This window comes from Dendropsophus ebraccatus, chromosome 3, assembly GCF_027789765.1.
Source record: "Dendropsophus ebraccatus isolate aDenEbr1 chromosome 3, aDenEbr1.pat, whole genome shotgun sequence".
NCBI lineage: Eukaryota > Metazoa > Chordata > Amphibia > Anura > Hylidae > Dendropsophus > Dendropsophus ebraccatus.
In genome coordinates, this window is record NC_091456.1 from 80,268,307 (window position 1) to 80,290,641 (window position 22,335).

General features: G+C 41.9%; 1 protein-coding gene across 3 annotated transcripts in view; it reads right to left on the reverse strand.

Moving 5' to 3' along the window:
• Positions 1 to 22,335, reverse strand: part of LOC138785775 (atrial natriuretic peptide receptor 2-like) — a 94,805-nt gene that overhangs the window by 43,370 nt on the left and 29,100 nt on the right. For all 3 annotated transcript variants that reach the window (XM_069962089.1, XM_069962088.1, XM_069962090.1), the window contains 6 exons: positions 18,637 to 18,766; positions 13,876 to 13,962; positions 13,574 to 13,717; positions 8,933 to 9,054; positions 4,829 to 4,958; positions 2,400 to 2,448 (listed from right to left, as the gene is read on the reverse strand). In XM_069962089.1, the coding sequence (XP_069818190.1) occupies positions 2,400 to 2,448; positions 4,829 to 4,958; positions 8,933 to 9,054; positions 13,574 to 13,717; positions 13,876 to 13,962; positions 18,637 to 18,766 (662 nt within the window). The remainder of the gene's footprint in view (positions 1 to 2,399; positions 2,449 to 4,828; positions 4,959 to 8,932; positions 9,055 to 13,573; positions 13,718 to 13,875; positions 13,963 to 18,636; positions 18,767 to 22,335) is intronic.

Consider the following 22,335-nt stretch of genomic DNA (forward strand, 5'->3'; position numbering starts at 1 on the left):
GGCAGCGGGTGCTGGTTCTTGACCGAGATCTTGTTAAGCTCACGATAGTCAATACAGGGTCTAAGTCCACCGTCTTTTTTGCCCACAAAAAAGAATACTGCCCCCAAAGGAGAAGAGGAGGGGCGGATATGGCCCTTACGTAAACTCTCCTTTATATACTCCCGCATGGCCTCTCTTTCTGGACAGGACAGGTTAAATATTCGCCCCTTGGGATATTAAGTCCCTGGAATGAGATCAATAGAGCAATCATAAGGTCGATGGGGGGGCAACCCCTCCACCGAACTCTCGTCGAACACATCCGCATAATCTGCCAAAAACTCTGAAATCTCCCCTTCTTTGGGGGAACATTTCGCAAGTGATATAGCAATACAGTGGGGAGCACACTTAGGCCCCCATTAAATAAGTTCCCTGCTGGACCAATCGAACACCGGATTGTGTGCTTCCAGCCAGGGTAACCCCAAGATTACATCAGAGGACAAATCCTGCATAAGAAGGAAATCGAGGGTCTTGACATGAACAGACCCCACCTTAACTTCAAGGCGGGGGGTAATATACCGTACATTCCCTTGGGCAAAGGGGGCTGAGTCTGCTCCAGTGACATTCACTGGACACCTGAGCTGAAGTGGAAATGCCTTCAAACCAGACCAAAACACAGGATTGAGGAAATTCGCTGATGACCCAGAATCTACCTGGGCATACCCAGAAATGCATCTAACCCCTAAGACCAAAGATACAGGCAGTAACAGTTTGTTCCTTTGAGCGAAGGTTACCTGTGCGCCTGAGTGACCCCCTCGATAGTCGCTCAGGCGCCTGGAGCTTTCTGGCGGTGGTTCCGGCCTAGAAAGACATTGCCGTACTCTATATTCCGCGTTCCCACAGTACAGGCAGAGGTTGTACTGTAAGCGATGTGCTCGTCTGGCCTAGGCATCGGTGGCGTCTTCCCGAGAGGGTGAGACAGGTGGGGAAGGTTTAGAGAAAGAGGTTGGAGACAAAGAGAGTCTAGTCAGATCTGGGGAACCCCTCTCCCTTTGTCGGTCCCTCAACCGTCGATCCACCCTTATGGCCAAAGTCATACACTCCTCTATGGTGTCAGGAGTCGGGTAGGCCACTAACATGTCCTTTAGTTGGTCGCTCAGCCCGGCCCGGAATTGGAACCAAAGAGCAGAGTCGTTCCAGGTGGAAGGGCCGCTCCACTGTCGGAATTCTGAACAATAGTCCTCTACTGGACGTACACCTTGCCGTAACCTGGTTAACCCGGGTCATCATACAGCAGGCCCAATGCGGAGAAAAAACGGTCAACTGTTTGCAGGTCGGGGGAGTCAGGTGACATGGAGAAGGCCCATTCCTGAGGTGGTCCTTGGAGGAGGGACAAAACAATGCCCACCCTCTTCGACTCGTCTCCAGAGGAATGAGGACACAGTCGAAAGAACAGCTTACAACCCTCCCGGAAAGTGCAGAAGCATCTCCTGTCCCCCTTAAATTTCTCTGGGAGCTGGATAGGAGGCTCAGGAGGTATCGGGGAGGTCACGGTAAGCTGTCTGGGGGCCATCTCCTGCACTTGGACCCTGTCAGCCAGCTCTTGCACCATGGTGTTGAGCTGCTGCATGTGGTCCACTATTGTGGTCATGGCGTCCATGGTGTCCGTGAAGCAAAACCAGTAGGCTGGCTATTCTGTCAGGACAGGGGAGGCAGGGACAAGACATGACAGTGAGCCCTGATGCTGAACCCACCAACTGTCCCTACCTGCTTGCCTCAATCGGCCCTAGCTGGCCGTGGACAAACACGAAGACGTTCCCTATACTGAGTACGAGCAACACAGAACAAGACAGACATACAAAACACAATATAGAATAGTCAAACAGGCAAAGTCAAAAACCAAGCAGGTAGCGCAGTACAAAACAAGTAGCAGTCGAATAGTCAAAAGTCAAAGGCAAAGGTCAGGTAACACAGACGAGCAAGCAGAGGGAGTTAGGATGGGGAGTGCAGGAATAGACAAGGGGTAGCTGGGATCCGGATGTTAATCAAAATAGCCAGCGCTGGGACGCAGTCCCAGCTTTGATTTATGCTGACCAAGAGCCCGGTCTGGATCCCCATTGGACCAGCGCTCTGATCTTCCAGGTTACAGGGTAAGAGACCCATCAATCACAGAGACCAGACAGGTGCAAAATCAAGTCCAGAAGCTTCTCAGCTTAACTCCTGCATTGCCGGAAGCTGAGAAGCAATCGGGTGTGGCACACAAAAGCAAAACACCAGGCCCAGTTCAGACCAGGCTACTGCATATTCCTGACAGAACTGACTAGTAAAACCATTTCTTCTAGTACAACTATCTGATTTCAAATGATAGTACTTAATACCTTAAATATATTTTCATTGGTATTATAAAAGAATGCATCACTTACCGAAGCAGGATCATTTCTGATTGCTATTTCCAGTAAAATAATGGCATAACTGAAAAGTAATACAAAAATAATATTATTTATATACAGTATTGTCCTTTTTAAGTTTGCTTGAGGTTAAACATTTGGGAACTGCCTTGTGACCAGCTTCCCAATATATGTTAATTAGCCAATTTGGAAGTCTTCTCTGTTTTGCCATTTTAGCTTTTCAGCAAACTATGAACCACCTTTCTCTAGGTTCAATTATTATAAGAAAGTTTTACACTATTGAAAATATATTATAAAATATCCTTAACATGTTTGCCTTCACTAGAAGTGATAATAAATTGAGAGTTATCAGGTTAATCCTTTTAAAGGGAACCAATCAATACAGTTTTGAGCAGTGCCTAATGGACATTGTAATGAGCACCCCTACAATGTTCTTCTGTAGGTGACTTCACATCCTGGCAAAATGTCTTTTATGCCAACGTGCAAGGCAGGGAGAGAGCCAGAAACTAGTCATCTGAGCCGACAGGCAAAGAGTCAAGACTATTCAAATCCCAGATGACTAGTTCCGCTTCTCCCTGCCTTGTGTGCCAGAATAAAAAATGTTTTGTTGGAATGTGAAGTCACTGACAGGGAAACCCCAGACATGGTGGTGGTGGTGTTTACAATATCCATTAGGCGCTGCTGGGAACTTAATCAGGAAATGTGCTGATTGGTTCCCTTTAAATGTCACAGAGACATGTCAAAAGTTTTCATCAGACAAGGTCTTATTGTTCAAACCCCAACAATGTCTGAAACTGAGAAGTGCATGTGGGTATGTGGACTGAGGCCTTCCCTTACAACAAACTGTTGAAGATGCAATAAATCACAACATGCTAACAGAGACAAAGAAGATCTGCCTGTTCTATTTCAACCATATTATACAACATTTAAAGGAGTTTTACCATCTTGGCAAACCAGAAGGCCATTCCCCACTACTAGGGTCACTTGGCCCCACTAAAACTACCTACCTTTAATTTTCTCCCCAAGATAGCTAGGGCATGTTTGTGCCTCATGTTTAAAAACTATACCTTATCAACCTTTCTGCCGTCTACAGAAACCAGCCCACTGCAACTTGTTCATACTACGGATATGAACAGAGCCTGTTCATACTACGGATATGGCGCGGAGATTCCGTCTGGAATCTCCTCCCCGTCCCCCTCATCATTAGGAATGCTCCAGCCAGGTATTCTCCTATTCCTCACTTGTCTGAACCTTGCACAGGTGCCCTAACGATCCAGCCCATGTGCAGTGCTCAAACAAGTGATGAATAGTAGAAAATCTGCCTGGAGCATTCCTAATGATGAGGAGGGTGGGGAGGAGGAACAGAGAGGTTGTGCCAGACTAATGCACAGACACTCTAGGCCACGGCAGTTTGGCACAGGGCTGCAAGTTTAAAGTTGTTTTTCAAGACAATACCCGCATCACCTGCCAAACGGATCCCAGGACAGATCATGGATTAAAAGCAGCTATCCGAAGGTACAAGCGGTTTGGGGTGGGCAGATTGTGGGTACACAGTCACTTTAAGGCTCTTTCCTCTCTTTCCATGATTGGTGCCAAGAGACCTGATTTTTAACACCTCACAAGGCTTCTCTGCCTCAGAAAGGTGGTGCTCACCAAATATTTCACTTTGTGTAATAGGGTCCCTACCTTGCACAATTCTGTGCTAGGCCCCCCTCCATTTGATTAGCAGCCCAGGAGGCTTTAATCCCTATTGTCACAGCCTGCCATGACTACAGCCTGCCATCCTACAGAACTTGCAATAAATATAGAACAAACATCTGCAAAGCTTTATAACATCATACATAAGTTTAATAACAGTTAACAGTTTAATCTAGTTACCAAATATTACATTGCAATTTAAAGTGACAGGCTGCTATAATATAAATTATATATATATATATATATATATATATATATATATATATATATATATATATATATATATAAAAATATGTAGAGTTGCCAAACGGCACTGTGTGGCTCAAGGCTCAGATAGGGTGCTCTGCCCCACGGTTCCAGACCCAGGTCCCGGAGGTAACTCAAAGAAGAAGGCAAGAGGCGGCACTCCAAGATTATAGTGAACAAAACGTGGTTTAAGTTTATTCACCCAGTATGCAACGTTTCAATCTACTCAATGAGATCTTTGTCAAGCACTTGACAAAGATCTCATTGAGTAGATTGAAACGTTGCATACTGGGTGAATAAACTTAAACCACGTTTTGTTCACTATAATCTTGGAGTGCCGCCTCTTGCCTTCTTCTTTTATATATATATATAGTCCTGCAAGGGAGAACTAACAGTTCTCCTCCCCTCAAGTAAAATCTGCCTGCTTGTAAGGTATATCTGAAATGGGAGGTACAAGTTTCCACCAACCTCTCACATTTCATAGGATGCTATAACTGTACCTGCACATGTCAGCGGATGCAGATTTCTCATAAGAGGACACAGACTCTGGATATGCCTGAGCAGAGTGATCTTGATAGGCTTCATAATCATCCACTGAAACTGGTTTGCGGAAGACATCCAAACCATAATCTGAAAGGAAATAATGTATAGATGGATGCATATGAAGTAAATGAATTAATGGAGTGTATTAATGGAATCCTTTATTGTTTGAACATATAACATTCAGGTTATGTTCACACAATGTCTGTTTTGTGGCTGTCTTTTGGATGGTCGTAACTTTGAGGCAAAAATTACAGCTGCAAATAATGAACATGATTATTATCAAAATGACAACCATGCAAAAAGATGGCTGCAATACGATAAGATGGTCATCTAAGCAAATATGGAATCAACATTCAGAAAAGGAAACTTTATGGCACATTTCTACACACACACACACACACACACAAAAAGTTATTTTGGCCTTCATTTATTAATTTGGCCTCATTTATTAACTGGTTTATATAAGAAGTGGATTTCTCAAGCCCCCATTGGCTATATTCCCATATGAATATTGGTCCTTTCCATAGGCTTTTATGGGCTTTCCGCTCATTCATGCACACGGCAGAATTTTCGGACGGAAAATTCCATTGCAGAGCTGCGTTCTGCCAGAAGAATTGACATGTCTTTGGAAAGATTTGGAAAGATTTCGCTAGGGGAATCCTATAGAAGTTAATGGGGCTTGAATTCCGCTTGCATTCTGTTCCTATTCTGCCAGAGCTGAATAGGTGAGGAATTTCAAGCAGAAAACTTTACTCTTACATTCCTTGCGAAATCCACGCAAATTCCATAGTGTACATTCATGTTTTCAAAGCTATTTAAGGTTACAGCTGCACAGTCACTTTTGCTCACATAACGTGAACATTTCTAATACAACATGATATCTTATATTAGTCAGTGTGGTCACTATGACCCCTAGCCCAATGTGACTGTGACAGGACTGTAGAAAAAAATCCAAACCACCTGGATGCAGGTTTTATGTCACAGATGACTTTGCTAGCTAAACCTTAATGCAAATTGTGTAAAACAGTGGGCAAGTCATAAACAAATTGTGGCAATATTTAGGTTGCACGGTGTGATTTGATGTTGCATAATCCATTATGCTATATAGCCTTTAACTGAATAATAATACAATTTGCAGTGTAACTAGTTGTTTTTAGCAGACAAGTAAAAGTAAACAGGCAGATTTACTTTCAACGTTGGACCTATTAGGATGTCGGCCAAGTTTGTAAGAAACTATCCAAGTAAGAGATGACTGTATAGCACTTTTACAACTCATCAGAGAAGTCATGTACTCAAAAATGTAATGTCACAAAAAAAAATGCTAACAATTCTAAACAAAAATTGCAAGCTTCCTGTTTAGTAAATCTGGTATCACAATGAATTCTTCTATTTAGTTTTTTCTACTATTTAAGCAATTGAGAGACCAGTTCTTCTATCCTTCATTGTATCTTCACATTGGAAGAACAGATTTGTTTGCTGGCACAAATTGTTTAATTGCTCTTGTTTTCTATGGAATCAAGTCTGACATTGAATGTATTCTGCTAAATAAAATGATGAAAATATAATGTATGCTCCAGTGTATCCAGTCCAAAGTATCCCTAGACCCTATTTATCTGGCAGAGGATAGCTATCTTTCTTCATGTGAGCCACCTAAAGGGTTAATAGAGTTCCTAAATCATGTTGTGAATTGTTTAAGAGATGCAGTTTTTAAAGGGGTGCTCCAGCATGGGGGCACCGGGGAGGAGGTGGCTGAAATAAAAGACGTCCACTCACCTCCCCGGTTCCAGCGGCGGGTCACTCATCGCAGCGCTCCGGTCCCTGGTTCCCGGCCGCTTCCTGGTGTCTGACGCCGCCCGAGACGCTACGTCTCAGAGCCGCTCAGCCACTCAGTGAAGGAGGCGGGATCCGAGCGGACTTCTAACGGATCCCGCCTCCTTTACTGAGTGGCTGAGCGGCCCTGAGACGTAGCGTCTCGGGCAGCGTCAAGACACCAGGAAGTGGCCAAAAATAAAATAAAAAATTCCAACAGCACCTTGGAGACACTCCGATTATGACCACAAAGTAGAAAATTGGAATGCACGCAGAAGGGCTCACAATCCTTGGTATGAGCACTGTCTGAGATCAGAAAAAAGGATTCCCACAGCATCCAAAATGCAGAAAAGAGTGTGCTTTATTCACACATCAGGGCACAAAAATGCAACGTTTCGGCCTATTGGCCTTTGTCAAGCAAACTAGTACAGCGCTAGCAGGATATATATATGTGAAAGCATTGGAAATGCCAACCCAAGAGGAGGGACAGAAAGGGGGGGGGGGTGGAGGACATAAGGAGGGAAGGTGAAAAGGAAAATCCGGGATGGCACAGCAGCAAATACAGGCAGTAAAAATGATAATAGACACTTATGTGATACATAATAAATATCAGGTACGTAATCAGATCAACGCATCAACGGATGCGGTACCGAAATTCAATATCGAATAGTCAGATTGTATAATGCGTACTTCTGATGATATCATACGTATATCCTGATAGAGTACATATTACCTGGTTTTGGAAGCAGCCGGCTCGATAGAAGACTCTGCACGCTAACGCGCTGACAGCTTCCAGACGCCAGAGTAGGCTGACTCGTGCTCTTGCGCGCGTGCATGGTCATGTGACCGGCAAGGTGACGTGGACCAATAGAGAAGGAGAGGGGGTGGAGCTAGTCCCCGGTTGTCATGGTGCGCTACAAAACATAAACATAAGGCTGTCAAGCGCAGCCCAGTGTTTATGTCAGCAGGCGATGGGAGCAGCGTTATGTAGGCTGGGAAGGGGCTAGAGATATAAAGGGAATAAATAGTGAATAAGAGTAACGAGCATCAACATGGGTAGACCTGGTATATGGAAAGGGAGAAATTACCTAACATCGTAGGTCTGCACTGATGAGTGCATGAGACATACATAGAGTGGCTAGGTGACCAGGGGGGTAATGACCTGACATTGCAGGTCTGCGCTGTGTATAGCAGCGCTGTGGGACTACAAAGTTGCCAGATGGCCGCCGGGAACCGGGGACCGGAGCGCCGCGATGAGTGACCTGCCGCTGGAACCGGGGAGGTGAGTGGACGTCTTTTATTTCAGCCACCTCCTCCCCGATCCCCCCAAAAAGTGCCCCCACACTGGATAACCCCTTTAAATATTGTGATTTATGAGGGTTTCTAGCATATGGGTCTCTTAAATCCACTTCAGAAATATATTATTCCCCAAAAAAGGGTGATTTTGAAATTTTCATGAACACTATATAATTTCTGTGCTCTGTAACATTCTAAATAGATATAAAGACACTTGCCAAATGATGCCAACAGAAAATAGACATATTGTAAATGGAAATTATTAACTAATTTATGTGGCATGACCAATGGTAGAAAATGTATGGGGATCTCCCAAGCCTCCACTGACAAATGACGTTGGGGGATATAGGGGTTGTGCATGATGGAATTTCATTGCTTGACCCCTTTAGTCTTGGAGTGATAAGCCACCGCTCGGCTATGCTAAGGATTCCTGTGTATGGGTGTATGGGATGGACAGAAGAGATAACTGTCATCTGAATAACAACAGTTGTTGAAGGTGTGTGGCCAGTTGTACAAGCTAAGAATATGACATTTCAAAAGCTTCACTAACATAAAGTACAAAATTTCATGAAAAACAAGTCTCAGAGTCGCAAGCATAAGTTAAAACATCACAAAGTTATTGCCACATGAAGTGATAAAGATTTGAAAGCATGGGTCTGAGCCCTAAGGCCCAAACTGGCTTCATCCTTAAAGGGTTAAAGTAACAGTGACACCTTAAAGGGTCCAGAATTATCCAAGCATGTAAAACATACACTGATGTAAACTGCCCACAGCAACCAATCACAGCTTAGCTTTCAGCTCTGGTAACATGAAAAGTGAGCTGTGATTGGTTACTATGAGCAGTTTACACCACTTTCTATTTTGCACACTTTGATAAACCTGGGCCTTTAAATTATCCACAGGTAACTAAAAAAAACACATTTGTCATGTCGATTATCTACATACATGAACTTTACCTGTAATTTTGCAAACCCATCGGTCGTCAATTACACAATTTGAGGATTTAAGCCGTGGATGGTATATTTTATGCTGATGCAGATAGGCCATGCCATGTGCTATGTCAGTAGCAAAAGAAAACCTGAAGACAGGTGACATCAAGACACAAAAAGATCCAAATATGAAGTTATACATACAGAAAAAAAAACAATTCACTAAGAATATAAATATCTGCAAAACACCTTATTAAAGTGGAGTCACATACAGTATGAATATAACCGACAAACATGTGAGTGCAAGAATTTACCAATTTATTACAAGAAAGCCTCTCACACCTTTTGCTATGCAAAGCATTACTGTAAGGCTCCCTTTGAAGCATAGGTCATTAATGGACCCCTAAGTAAGCAATTGCAAACTCTCTGTAGAGACAGTGGTATGATGTGTCAACACAAAGTGCCTGGACAAGTAGATTTTGATGTATTACTTTCTTTACCTTTGTAACTTATCTGAAACTTTCCTATATTTTGTATTTGCCAGGTAAAGGTATTGGAAAGATACAATATTCCATATATTATATATTCCATATATTTCCATAGGAGTAACATGGCTGCTGAAATGACTTATGCAAAATGTTTGCCTTTTTCCGTCATTATTCATCTTATGCATAGTTGCAATTTTCTACTCCCTCATTGCTAAAATAAGCAGGTTTACCGAAGGAAGACCACAGGGGGTAGCCATTTTCCTTGATCTCATTAGATACTGCTTAAAATTTGTATATGCGAGTCTATTGCAAAGTCTGAAGTCTGCATAAATTAATGTGACTTGACTTACCTTTAATTAAATACATGCAATAAACAGCAACATTTAGATATGTAGCAGTCTGGGCAATTATATACCGCTGATACCTATGGCTCGTGACACAGCTCTTGACAGACTGTTATATCGAAGTAAAGTAATTGTGGATCCTATTGTCACCTCAGGCTTGTAGGGGTACTCAGCAAAAAATTTTTTGTCAAATCCACTGGTGTTAGAAAGGGCCAGAGATTTGTAATTTACTTCTAGTAAAACATCTTTATTTTTATTCTTCCAGCTGCTGTATGCCCTGCAGGAAGTGGTGTATTCTTTCCAGTCTGACACAGTGCTCACTGCTCCCACCTCTGTCTTTGACAGGAACTGTACAGATCAGTAGCAAATCACCACAGAAAATCTCTCCTGTTCTCCAGACTGGAAAGAATACATCACTTCCTGCAGGACATACAGCAGCTGATAAGTACTGGAAGACAAGTTTTGTTTTTTTTAAATAATTTCAAATCTCTGGCACTTTATGGTACCAGTTGATTTAAAAGAAAAAAAAATACCGGACTATCCATACTATCTACATCTGTACATCTAATACCAGATTAGATTTGCGTTTAGGCTTATGTGCATGCTACAAACCCTACTTGTCAAAGTCAGTGCAACCATGGCACTGCAAAAGTATAGTCATATATTTTGAACTACGATAAATTCATATGGAAAGATCTTTTCCAATTTGTGTTTAACATCTGTACGTCATTGTTTGAATTAGTCATGTGACCATTATTTGCATGTTATGCTCCATATATGAAAGCTGTTACCATTTAGCACTAGTGCTTTTGTCTGTTCCTCTGTACTATCCCGTTAGAAATAAAGGAAGCCGCAATGTTTTTACTCCATTCAGGGTGCTGGACTTTATTTTCCGTTATACTGATCCTGTTGCAGGCTTTTGAGCGCACTGTTTGGGGCGCAGGAGGCGGGGAGCTGACCGACAAGGGTTTGATTTGTTAAAGATCCAGCAGGGGGCACAGGAAAAGGCTGGTTTATATAGCGTCAGTTACATAAGAACATATAAGGGGAAATTTACTAAGGAGTCTAATGTGTGCAACTATTCTAATGGGGATTGGTGTGCATTTTGTTCCAATATCTTGTGACTGATATATTAACATGTAGCACTGCCATAGTAAATGTATCTAAGTAAAAAGTCGCACAGAAGGTCGCAAAATTGCAAAAATTGCGCAAGCATATTCACCTGGTACTGACCAGACGTACGCCTGCATCTGTTTGTGTGACTTTTTAAAAAGTCTCAACTTATAAATTGGGCGCTAATGGCGGATTATGCAAACTTTTGGGTGAATACTCAAAACAGGTTAAAAAAATAGTTGCATCTAAAAAATATTCGCCTATCGAATACTGGTTCATAAATAGAACCTAGACCAAAACTCAGGGAAAAACCCAATTATTCACCTAAAAATAGGCGCAAAGACCTTGATAAATTTCCCCTATAGGGTATATTCACACGGGCGGGCTCGCAGCGAGATTCTCGCTGCGAGCCCGGCAGGTCCTGGAAGTTCCCTACACTACATACTTGCTGCGGTCTAAACGACCGCAGCGAGTATGTAATTATACCGCCCTTAACCCCTTCTGCTCCCCCGCTGTGTATATACATTACCTTTCCTTGCTGCACGGGTCCGGCGTCCTGCTCTCCTGTCCGGCCAATTAGTGTGTTGCCGAGCCGCAGCCACTGATTGGCCGGGCGGGAGAGCAGGACGCCGGACCCGTGCAGCGAGGACAGGTAAAGTATATACACAGCCGGGGAGCAGAAGGGGTTAAGGGCGGTATAATTACATACTCGCTGCGGTCGTTTAGACCGCAGCAAGTATGTAGTGTAGGGAACTTCCAGGACCTGCCGGGCTCGCAGCGAGAATCTCGCTGCGAGCCCGTCCGTGTGAATATACCCATAGACTGTCTTTTTATGGCAGTTAAAAGAGAGGTGCAAATATAAAACCCTTTTTCTTAAAACTGTAGAACCTGACTGCATATTATTAGGCTACTGGAGTGGAGGGCTATATTCACAGCAAGCACAGGGACTGCTACTGGCTCTCTGGTACACCTCTTCTGTTCTTATCTTAGGAAGACTTGGGGAAGAAGCTTGATTGGTAGGAAAGGAAAGAGCACAATTTTTATCTGTTGAATGTTTTTACATAGTGTAACTAATCACAGCGCCATGTAGAGGTTAAAGGCACTTCAAATTGATTTTATTTATAAATGCAAATGAGCAGCAAGTGCCCAAAGGGTGCCAGGCAAAGGTTGCCCATATTGAGCTAGAAAGGATTATTGAACTGCTCAATGCAATCAGATGAGGACTGGTCCAATCTTGAGTGTCAGCTAGTCTCCCATCAGTGTACAGCCCACAAGCTAACAAAAAGAATTCAGAATAAAGGGTTCTCTGCAAAGGCTACCCATATAGTGTGTATAAATGTCAGCGAGGGTGGACCTGCAGTGCTACTCCAGCTTTGGGCCACACCATAGAGCGGATTCTAAATGCCCTCTAGGTCATAACCCTTAATCCTATCCAGAATGAGAAAGTTTAAATCTGCACCATCGAATCTGCTGCAGATCCTGTACGTGTGAACGCACCCTAAATTAAGGTCAGTTGGCTGCATGCGCACCCCTATTTGTCATTGTAGCTGAAGGAGGGAGAAGACGCTGGAAGACAGGACAGTGCCGCTGTAGTCTCATCTGGCAGTATTATAGTATGCAGGAGAAGGAGTCCATAATCCAAGTATAGCAATAAAGAGGTACTCTGCATTTGTAGGTGAACTGAAGTATGTAATTTACTAAGGGCAAAGATGTGACCTTCTAGTCTCAAAAAAAAAAAAAAGGACCTTGACACTGATCGCTCTAGGAAATGATAAAAAAGATTCAAGTGCATGGAAATAAAGGGGCACAGAAAAACATAAGGGGACATTAACCATCATGCACAGATGGCATTTTTTGCGAATAATTTATGCACATTAAATTAAAAGTTTTGCAGAGAGGCGGATAGCGGGCAGGCAGTGGGCGTGGCCCATGCGGACGCCGCATTTATGAAATTTTAAGCCAGTTTACTGGTGTAAATTGGTGTTTAAGTCTATGCCAGCTTTGGTCTTTCATAGATCTTAATGCATGCACATGAAATTTATGTAGATGCTCCCACCTCTACAGAATACCCTGCATGCTAGTGCATGGCTGGGGGGATTTGGCAGGGGAAATGCAGGTCTAAGATTAGCTCTGGATTACTATAGACTAGAGCTAAAGTGTAACTTGTTTTGTTTTGGGAACTGGAATTTACCTGCCCTTGTATCAGTAAGTATGATATTTTTTCAGGGATAGAAAGTGATTTTGATCCCATTTTCTGTTACTTTAAATGTATCAGATAATTGCAAAATACATATTTTTAAAGAGGATGTACCATCAGGTACATCCTCTTAGATCTGACCCAGGGATAGAACGGCGTCGTCACGGGGAAGCCAGTGCCGCTGTCCGTTTTTTGAACCTCAGCCTGGTTCCAGTGTACGGCGCCATTCTATCCACGGGTACTGGGCTGGGGGCTGAAGCACGGGAGGCGGGCCGGCCCGCCCCCAGTGGGAGGGAATTCCCTCCCCTTTATTGATTCTTCATAAAAATCAATGGAGCCGCGTCATACAGGGGCGGGGGATTCCGCCCACTGGGGGCGGGCCGGCGCGCCTCCTGTGCTTGCTGGCGGAGCCATTCTATCCCTGGGTCAGATTAATGAGGATGTAACTGATGGTACATCCTCTTTAAATGATCTAATTCACCAGATATATAACCTTACCATATGCATAACACAACAATACCATTACCTGAAACCCCAGTTCAGAGGAATGTCTTCACTCAACAAAACATCATTCAAGCTCCCCTTGGGACAATACTCTGTAATTATAGCCACATCAGGAACTTCAATGCAGCCTCCAATGAATTTGCAAAGATTAGGATGATCAAGGTCCCTGCAGAAATGGTTTAAGAAGTTGGTGTCAGTGCAAGGCACATCTGGCAAATGTAAAAATCTTATAAAATTCCAAATATTTTAACAAGCAACACAGAACATAACAAGACCACTAGTGCAGTTATTTCTACTCTACTTCTTAAATACAGTAACATTTACCGTATTTGCTTCACTTCCCTCCGTATTGTTTTGGAAAGTGTAAATGTCTTCTTTGGGATTTTCTTTATAGCCACTATCCTGCCATCACTAAGAAATATGACATTTATAACTTAATGATAAACACCAAGAAGATTAAACATTCATCCTAAAACATAAAAAATGCCCCAAAACTGGTAGCAAGAAGTAGCGCCCCCCCCCCCCCCCCCCATATAAAACCCATTTTGCTTTCTCCTCCCACAACAAAGCACATGACCGCATGCTTCATTCCCTGGCTTCCAGCTAGATCCAACTGATCAAAGGGGTCATGCTGTATAGACTTATAATAGAGCCTGACTCCTGCTCATGATGGATTAAGTGTACCATAGGCCCCAGACCCTTTGCCTCCCCACCCCCACTGTACCAGCACAAAAGTGGCATCCACTGTACATGATAATCAACGTTTTTTTAAAAATGTGCCTGTAACGTCTTATTGTGCACATCTAAATACTTAAATAGGTGCGCCCTGTTACTTGTAAAGAAAAACAAAAGCTTGTGCATTAGGAGGAGCTTCCTAGCTCTGATGTGAGACCCTACACCTTAGAATCACATTACCCTAGTTCTCTCGCTTGAAATGGATGCTATGGAGCAAGAAGCTCCACCCCTTAATACACAGTTACATGGAGCTGGGACAACTGTGCATCTGCTAAGGTATTAAGGCACCAAATACAAAATATAAATAACCTAGAAACAATCAAGCAGGTAAGGTTTTTTTTTAACTTAAAAAAGACCTATCAGACCTCACCCAACCTAACCACAGAATGGTAGCCTGCCAACCCCCCCCCCCCAACACCACCATTACCCCCCACTCTGACCCCAACATTTTTACCAGCCCCCTCCACAACTCCATACTCCAAACACTAGTCTCCTTGTCCCTTTTTCTTTCTCACATACCTACAGCTAATATCATCTCTTTCTTTATAGAACACTGCTGGACCTGTTGAATCTGTGTGACATTATAGTCTCATTTAGGGTCCTTCCGAGTATGCAGAAACATTCGTGTATGGCCTCCCTGCTGCAGAGCTGCTGTGATTTGTGCAAAGTCACAGTAAAATGCATTGGTTTTGGAGTCAATTTGCACAAATTATGGCAGAACTGCAGCAGAGCGGTCATACAGCACATAAAGTATACAGTATGTCCGTTTTGGGTGACCATGAGTTCCCAAGAGCTCAGACTTGTGTAAATCCTATTCATTTCACTGATGAGGTACTACAGGTACAGCTATTTTTTGACTGAATCAGGATATGTCATGAAAGAGATAATGGTGGAGGTAATGAAGGTCTGGGTATCTGTTGTGTACAGTTGCTGATGTCTTTTAAATCTCTATCCCCTGCAAAGAAGAAAATGATGGTGCACACTGATACCATCTGTCTTAGGCATCTATGTATTGAAATGATAATTTAGCATGTGGGGAGATGGTTTTGCCAGACATCTGCTATTTTACATGATGAAAACAGTTATTTTCACTAATGAAATGTCTTAATTATTACTGGTGGTTGTCAAACCATCCCTTGTACCATTGTTATCACCCTTACAAAAATTAGAGCTTCCAAAAATATAACTGAAACAGTAGTTATCAACCAAAAAAAAACGGCTTCAGAGATGTTTCTCCAGCACTGACAAATCAGACTCTTATTTTTGCAACATCCATTTGCAGAATAATAGCTAGCAGCTATCTAAACGGTTGCTTTAGGCAAATCATCTATTTTTAAGAGCTCTATCTTTATATATACATAATACATGTTGTATTATGTGCATATTCTCACACACTGCACAGTGATGTACAAGTCCTGGCAAAAATAATGGAATCACCACACTTAGAGGATAGTTACCCTTCACAGCAAATACACACAAGATGTCACACTCAAGTAAATTATTTTAATAATACTTAAAGCGTAACTGTCATGTTTTTTTTTATTGCAGAAATCAGTAGTTTAAGCGATTTTAAGAAACTCTGTAATAGGTTTCATCAGCCAAAAAAGCCTCCTTCTGTACTCAAGAAGCAATTTCCCAGCCTCCCCCTCCTGAGATGAGGGAGCAGGAAGAGGTGACATAAAGGTCAGCTGTTTGTAGACTGTCTGGGCACCTAAACCGCTAAATTCAGGTGTCAGAAAGGTCAGTGCTTATCTATGAACTTACTGAGAGAAGATTGCAGGGTGTTGTGCTGTGCAGGACTGCTCCGTGCTCAGTCACTCCTAACAGCCCCTCCCCTCTCCATAGCCACATAATGGAGACAGAAATCCTGCTTCTTTTGAAGGGAGGGGGGAGGCTGGGAGATTGCTTTTTCAGTACAGAAGGAAACTCTTTTGGTTTATAAAACCTATTACAAAGTTTTTTTAAATCGCTTGTACTACTGATATTTAATGTTTTCAGAAAAATGACCCTGAAATGACAGTTACGCTTTAATGTTTCTGCAGAACAAATGGAGGAAAGGATGATCTTATTCAATGTTAGAAACAATTCTGGAATCATCTTGTTATTTGAACTTGTAGAACAAATACCAGCATGTATTTACAAGTCTAATGCTGCTGATTGGAGCGATAATTCACCCAATCCAATGATTAACAATTTTAAAGTAACTATGTGTATTTTATAACTATAAGCGTTTAGACGGAACGATATATCGTTTGGAAAATTAGTTATTTCGTTTTAAGATCACTTAAGCCCATCTCACACAGGGTGAATCTTTGAAAGACTGTTTACACAAAGCGGTCTGTGAAGTTTTAGCGAACAACCAACAAGGATTTGAGAACATGCTTAAAGATCAAAATGAACGATTTCTCGCTTGTCGCTTGATTGTTCGCTGTGTTTACACAAGCCGTTTATCGCTCAATTCGTGTAAACGCAGCATAAGGCTAGGTGCACACTAACATTTTTCTTATTTGGTAACAGACCCGTCCATATTAATTAAATTGATAAGCAAAAAACTGGTGAGCAGACTGATGCAAACTGGTTGCAAAATGTTTTTGTTATTGTCCGTTTGCATTTTGGCTTTAAAAAACTGACTTTTGTCCATCAGTTTGCATCAGTCAGCATCCGTTTGCATATAAGTTTATTTTCCTTCTCTGATTTCTCACTTCTTCTGCACATGCTTAGTGAAAAAACTGATGAAAACTGTTAACTTGCAAACAGATGTAAACGGAAATACCTTATGTTTAGATCCGTCCTCATTGACTACAATGTAAAAAAAAAACGAAGTGCCCTTTCCAACCATGTTCCGTTTTTTCAACCGGAGGAAAAAAGCTGCATGCAGGATTTTTTTTTCCATTCTCCTTATTCCGTTGATATGAAATTGGTTTGACGTTGGGCATGAAAAAAATTTTCAGGAAGATAACGTATAAACATTTTCTTTAGTAATCTGATACTAAGATAGGCGGGGAACATTCTGGACCTCAATCTACTTGAAAATTTTGAGTAAAAATTGAAGAAAAAAAAAAAAAGGTCTATGACAAGTACCACACTGCAAAGTTGAAGAAAGAAAGCTGATACCAGCTTGATGTAGAATATTGTAGTGAAAAACAAGCCTCAAATGATTCCTGCCAGTAGAAAAGCCAGAGGAGGAGTAATAACTGGGATTTTTTTTTTCCATTGACAATACCTTAATGTTTTCCTCGACTTGATCTGGGAAAACATATGACATGACTAAAATGTGTTTTTTTTAGTGCATTTGTGTATATAATATGTCAGTGTTACTTGTACATCAGAAGCCAACATTCTTGCTGCTATTACAGTATGTTAATGGATAAGCGTAGGTTCAAAACTTAGGGCCCTAATAAACCAACAGATTATCTGACAGATTTTTTTTGAACCAAAGCCAGGAACGGACTATAAACAGAGAAAAGGTAACAAAAGGAAAGACTGAGATTTCTCCTCTTTTCAATTTTATTCCTGGCTTTGGCTTAAAAAAATCTGTCAGATAACCTGTTGGTACAATAGGGCCATAAGGTTGACTTCTTAGTCCTTCCCCATAGGTGGTTTTCCTGACTTTTCCCCCTACACGGTGTAACACCTGTCCATGGATTGTGTCTTGACATTTGGACACATCTCACCGAAGGGCTCACTGCTCTTTTTATTAAAAGAGTTAAGAGCTAAGGGAGACAGACATTAGGTCACCTGTCCTGGAATTTGGGAATGTTCTGATACAGAGTAGTAACAGTAAAGTGTGTGACCTCTTGTTATATCCCACCCTTTTATTTATGCACACATATCTTAGTTCATTGGTTTAAATTACCACTGATATCTACTTTATTATTAAAAAGATGATCACAACATTAAACTTGTGACACTTCCCATGTTCTTTTCATGTTTTACCCCCGTTTATTAGGTACCCTATTGATGGTTTTGTAGCTATAATGCATATTTCTTATAAATGATTGATTAATAATTGATTGATATTATAAAGGATTTTAAAACTCAAAAAAAAAAAGTCTAGTCTATTATAGAAACTTTAAAACCGATCCTTTATATCTGTGCTGTATCCACATTGATGTCTCGCTATTTCTATTTAGAGACTGATTTTAGCTATGTAATGTGTAGTACATATTTTATTCCCAGTGTATGTTAATATAACCTAAACTGGATTATTATGATATTATTATGATAAATCTACAAGGGAGGAGAAGTAGATCAGATTTAATAAGATTGATGACTGCAGCAAAGACATGGATTCCAATTGAATTACAGGAAAGAATTAGAGAGAAGAAAATAAGATTGATAAAGACATACTATCTGCCAGTCTTGGTGAAGAATTGCTTTCTGGATGTGCTGACAGCCGCTGTGCAGGAGCTCAGGGTTGTGATACAACTGGTATTGGATGTGCTGGCAGCTTGAAGTGTGCTTCCTGTAAGATTCCCAGCTGTGAAACGATCTGAAGTTAGGAATCTAATCTTGTAACAGCATCACCAGGGTCACTTTAACACAATATATCCTTATTTTAATTCTGTAATCCCTTATTCAACAAGAGATACACAAACTACTGTTATATTAGTGGACATTACACACCAATGGAAATCATAAGTTCACTGATGTAGCAGTGCTGAGGATTTTTATTTTTTTGTAAACTCATCATGAGACTCCAATGTTGTGTTACACATGAATATATGATATGTGGCTGCCTTTATTTGTTATGTCATTCAGCCCATTGCTTTTGTCTAATATCCGTAAGGCTATGTGTTGCATTGAAGTCAATAGAAACAGCGGCCATTGTTTACATGGCTGTGGAAATAAGTGACATGTTGTTCTGCATTGAAATCAATGCAATTTTCAGTGCAGCAATGGCCGCTGTTCTTGCATTGAGTGCACCTAGGCTAATAGTGTATTTGTGTATACAATGGGTCAGTGTTGCTTGTACATCAGAAGCCAAGATCCTTGCTATTATGATGTTAATGGATAAGTGTAGGTTCAAAAGTAAGGTTGACTTCTTAGTCTTAGTGCAGAAAGTACAATACTGCTTTGGAACCGCAAAATCACAAGACTGGCAGGTGCACCAAAATAGAAAGATCAAGGCCGCTTTAAGTGGAGGGTTTAGTGTCTCTAGGAGGAGGTCAAGTAAGATTCTGTTAACTTTATGTATCATTATTTACATCTGGATATGTTTAGTTTTTTTCACTCAAGCCTAATATGAGGGTATTTCTGAGTCTTTATTACAATGTCCTGTCTGGCCTAAGTGCAAGTATAATGGCTCAAACAGACTGAATCATATCCAAATCAGTCCAGCTCATTAGATTTGCAATTAGGTACAGACCTAAAGCTGTAATATAGACACATTTAGGTGTGTGTATAATGCTTATGATAAGTTGGTCTACATGTTTCTCATGTTTTGTGATTTCCCCATATTACTTTGCAGACTCCAGTGATCATTTAGTGATCACTACCCTGTGAAGAAGGGACTCCTGTTATTTTGACAGGAGTACCTGTTTCTGTACTGTAAAGATAGATAGATAGATAGATAGATAGATAGATAGATAGATAGATAGATAGATAGATAGATAGATCGATAGATCGATAGATATAGAAAAAAAAATGCTGTGGCACTCCAATAGAAAATGCAAAAAGTGAAAGTTTATTTACCCATATACAAAGTGCGACGTTTCAGCTCAATCAGTATGAGCTTTTCTCTTTTTCTCTCTCTGCTTGAGAAAAGCTCATACTGATTGAGCTGAAACGTCGCACTTTGTATATGGGTAAATAAACTTTCACTTTTTGCATTTTCTATTGGAGTGCCACAGCATTTTTTTTATATATACGCATATACTCAGGATCCGGGTTAAGACTGCGGGCCCCCACTAACTTATCTGAGTGCTGCAAGGAATTTTTATTTTTCTAGATAGATATATAGATAGACAGTAGTTTTGCAGAATTTTTGCTTTCTTGTCCTGTTTTCAGAAAATATAATAGTATGATAACACAAAAACATTTTTTCCACTCATGGTTAGTGGTTGAGTGAAGCTATTTATTGTCAAACTACAGGGCCGGGACAAAGGGTAGGCCAGGGTTGGCGATGGCCTAGAGCACCATCTCCAGCTGAATTACAGGGGGGTGCAATGTATCCTCAAGTAAATCCCCCCCCAACCTCACCAGCGGCAGCATCAGTTCCCTGTTTTGCCCTGTAGCTGCTGAAGGCTTTAGCCCTGCAGAAGCAGGACCTGCTCTCCTCCTCTCTTCTGCTTGGCTCAGGAGTTGAAGAAAAGCTTCTGACCAATGTCACATGACATTCAGAGCCAATCAGGAGACAACCCCCCCCTCCCAACAGAGAGAGAGAAATGAGGAGTCTGATCCTCCACTGAGAAACAGTGTCATTCTCCACTGCTACTGCTTTGTGGGTGAGTAAATGTATGTATCTGTGTGTGTGTGTTAGTGGAATGTGTGTGCATTAGGTAGCAATACAGCTCCCAGCATGCTCCTGTGTGTGGCTGTGGTAATACTACAGCTTCCAGCACGATCCTGTGTGGCTGTGGTAATACTATAGCTCCCTGCATACTCCTGTGTGGCCGTGGTAATACTATAGCTTCCATCATGCTCCTGTGTGGCTGTGGTAGAACTACATCTCCCAGCTATCTCCTGTCTGGCCGAGGTAGGACTACAGCTCCCAGCATGCTGCTGTGTGGCTGTGGTGATACTACAGCTCTCAGCATGCTTCTGTGTGGCTGTGGTAGAACTACAACTCCACCATCCTAAGCCACCCCCAATGTTCCTTCCCCGGACCAGAGACAGATGAGCAGATGAGATCCTTCACTCCACCACCTCCTCATGGGCAGAGACAGTGTCATCCTCCAGCTACAACTGCTTCTCGCGGACCAAATATAGCAGCAGCATATAGTCCGGCCCTCCACCGCTCTGATGGACAGTCAACTGGCCCCCTGTATAAAAAGTTTGGGGACCCCTGCTATACACAATGTGGGGGCAGCCAGGAGGCTATACTGTATGTTGGGGCTATACACTGTGGGGGCTACACTATGTGGGGATGTGTGGAGACTATACACTATGTGCTGGCAGCTGGGGGGGTGCCATTTGCCTTCTGTGCCTAGGGCACCAAAACTCCTTGTCCTGGCCCTGCTACTGTCCTTTCTCCTTTTAAATAATTATAACCAAAAACATCAAAATGACCATGATCAAAAGTTTATACACCCCAGTTCTTAATACCGTGTATTGCCCCCTTTAACATCGAAGACAGCTTGAAGTCTTTTTTGGTAGTTATGAATGAGACTCTTTATTTTCTCAGATGGTGAAGCTGCGCATTCTTCTTGGCAAAAAGGCTTCAGTTTCTGTTAATTCCTGGGCTGTCTTACATGAACTGCATTCTTCAGATTTCCCCATTGTGACTATTTGAGGTCAGGAGGATGAGAAAGCCACTCCAGAACCTTCACTTTGTTCTGCTGTAGCAGAAACAACCAAAAACATCCAAATGACCCTGATAAAAAGTTTACATACCCTGGTGATAGTATGCACAGAAGTTGACACAAATTGACAAAAATTTTGCCCACAACTGCTAGATAAATTGTTTGAGATGCAAAGAAAAACCCACAATTAACATCAGCTAAATACAAGACTCTCTGAAAACTAGTGGTGTGGCTATTTCACAATGCACAATAAGGAGGCACTTAAAGAAAAATGGGCTGCATGGTCGAGCCATGGGCTGCATGGCTACTCAAATGCCACAAAGTATCTCACTTACAATATGCCAAACAGCACAGAGACAAGCCTCAAACCTTCTGGAACAAGGTGTGAGTGATAAGACCAAAATCAAACTTTTTGGCTACAACCATAGATATTACATTTGGAGAGGTGTCAACAAGGCCCATGAGGAAAGGAACGCCATTCCTCCTGTAAAGCATGGAGGTGGATGGCTGATGTTGTTTGGATGTGTGAGCTAAAAAGGTTAAGGAAACTTTGTCAAAGTTAAAGGAAAGATGAAAGCAGCAGGTT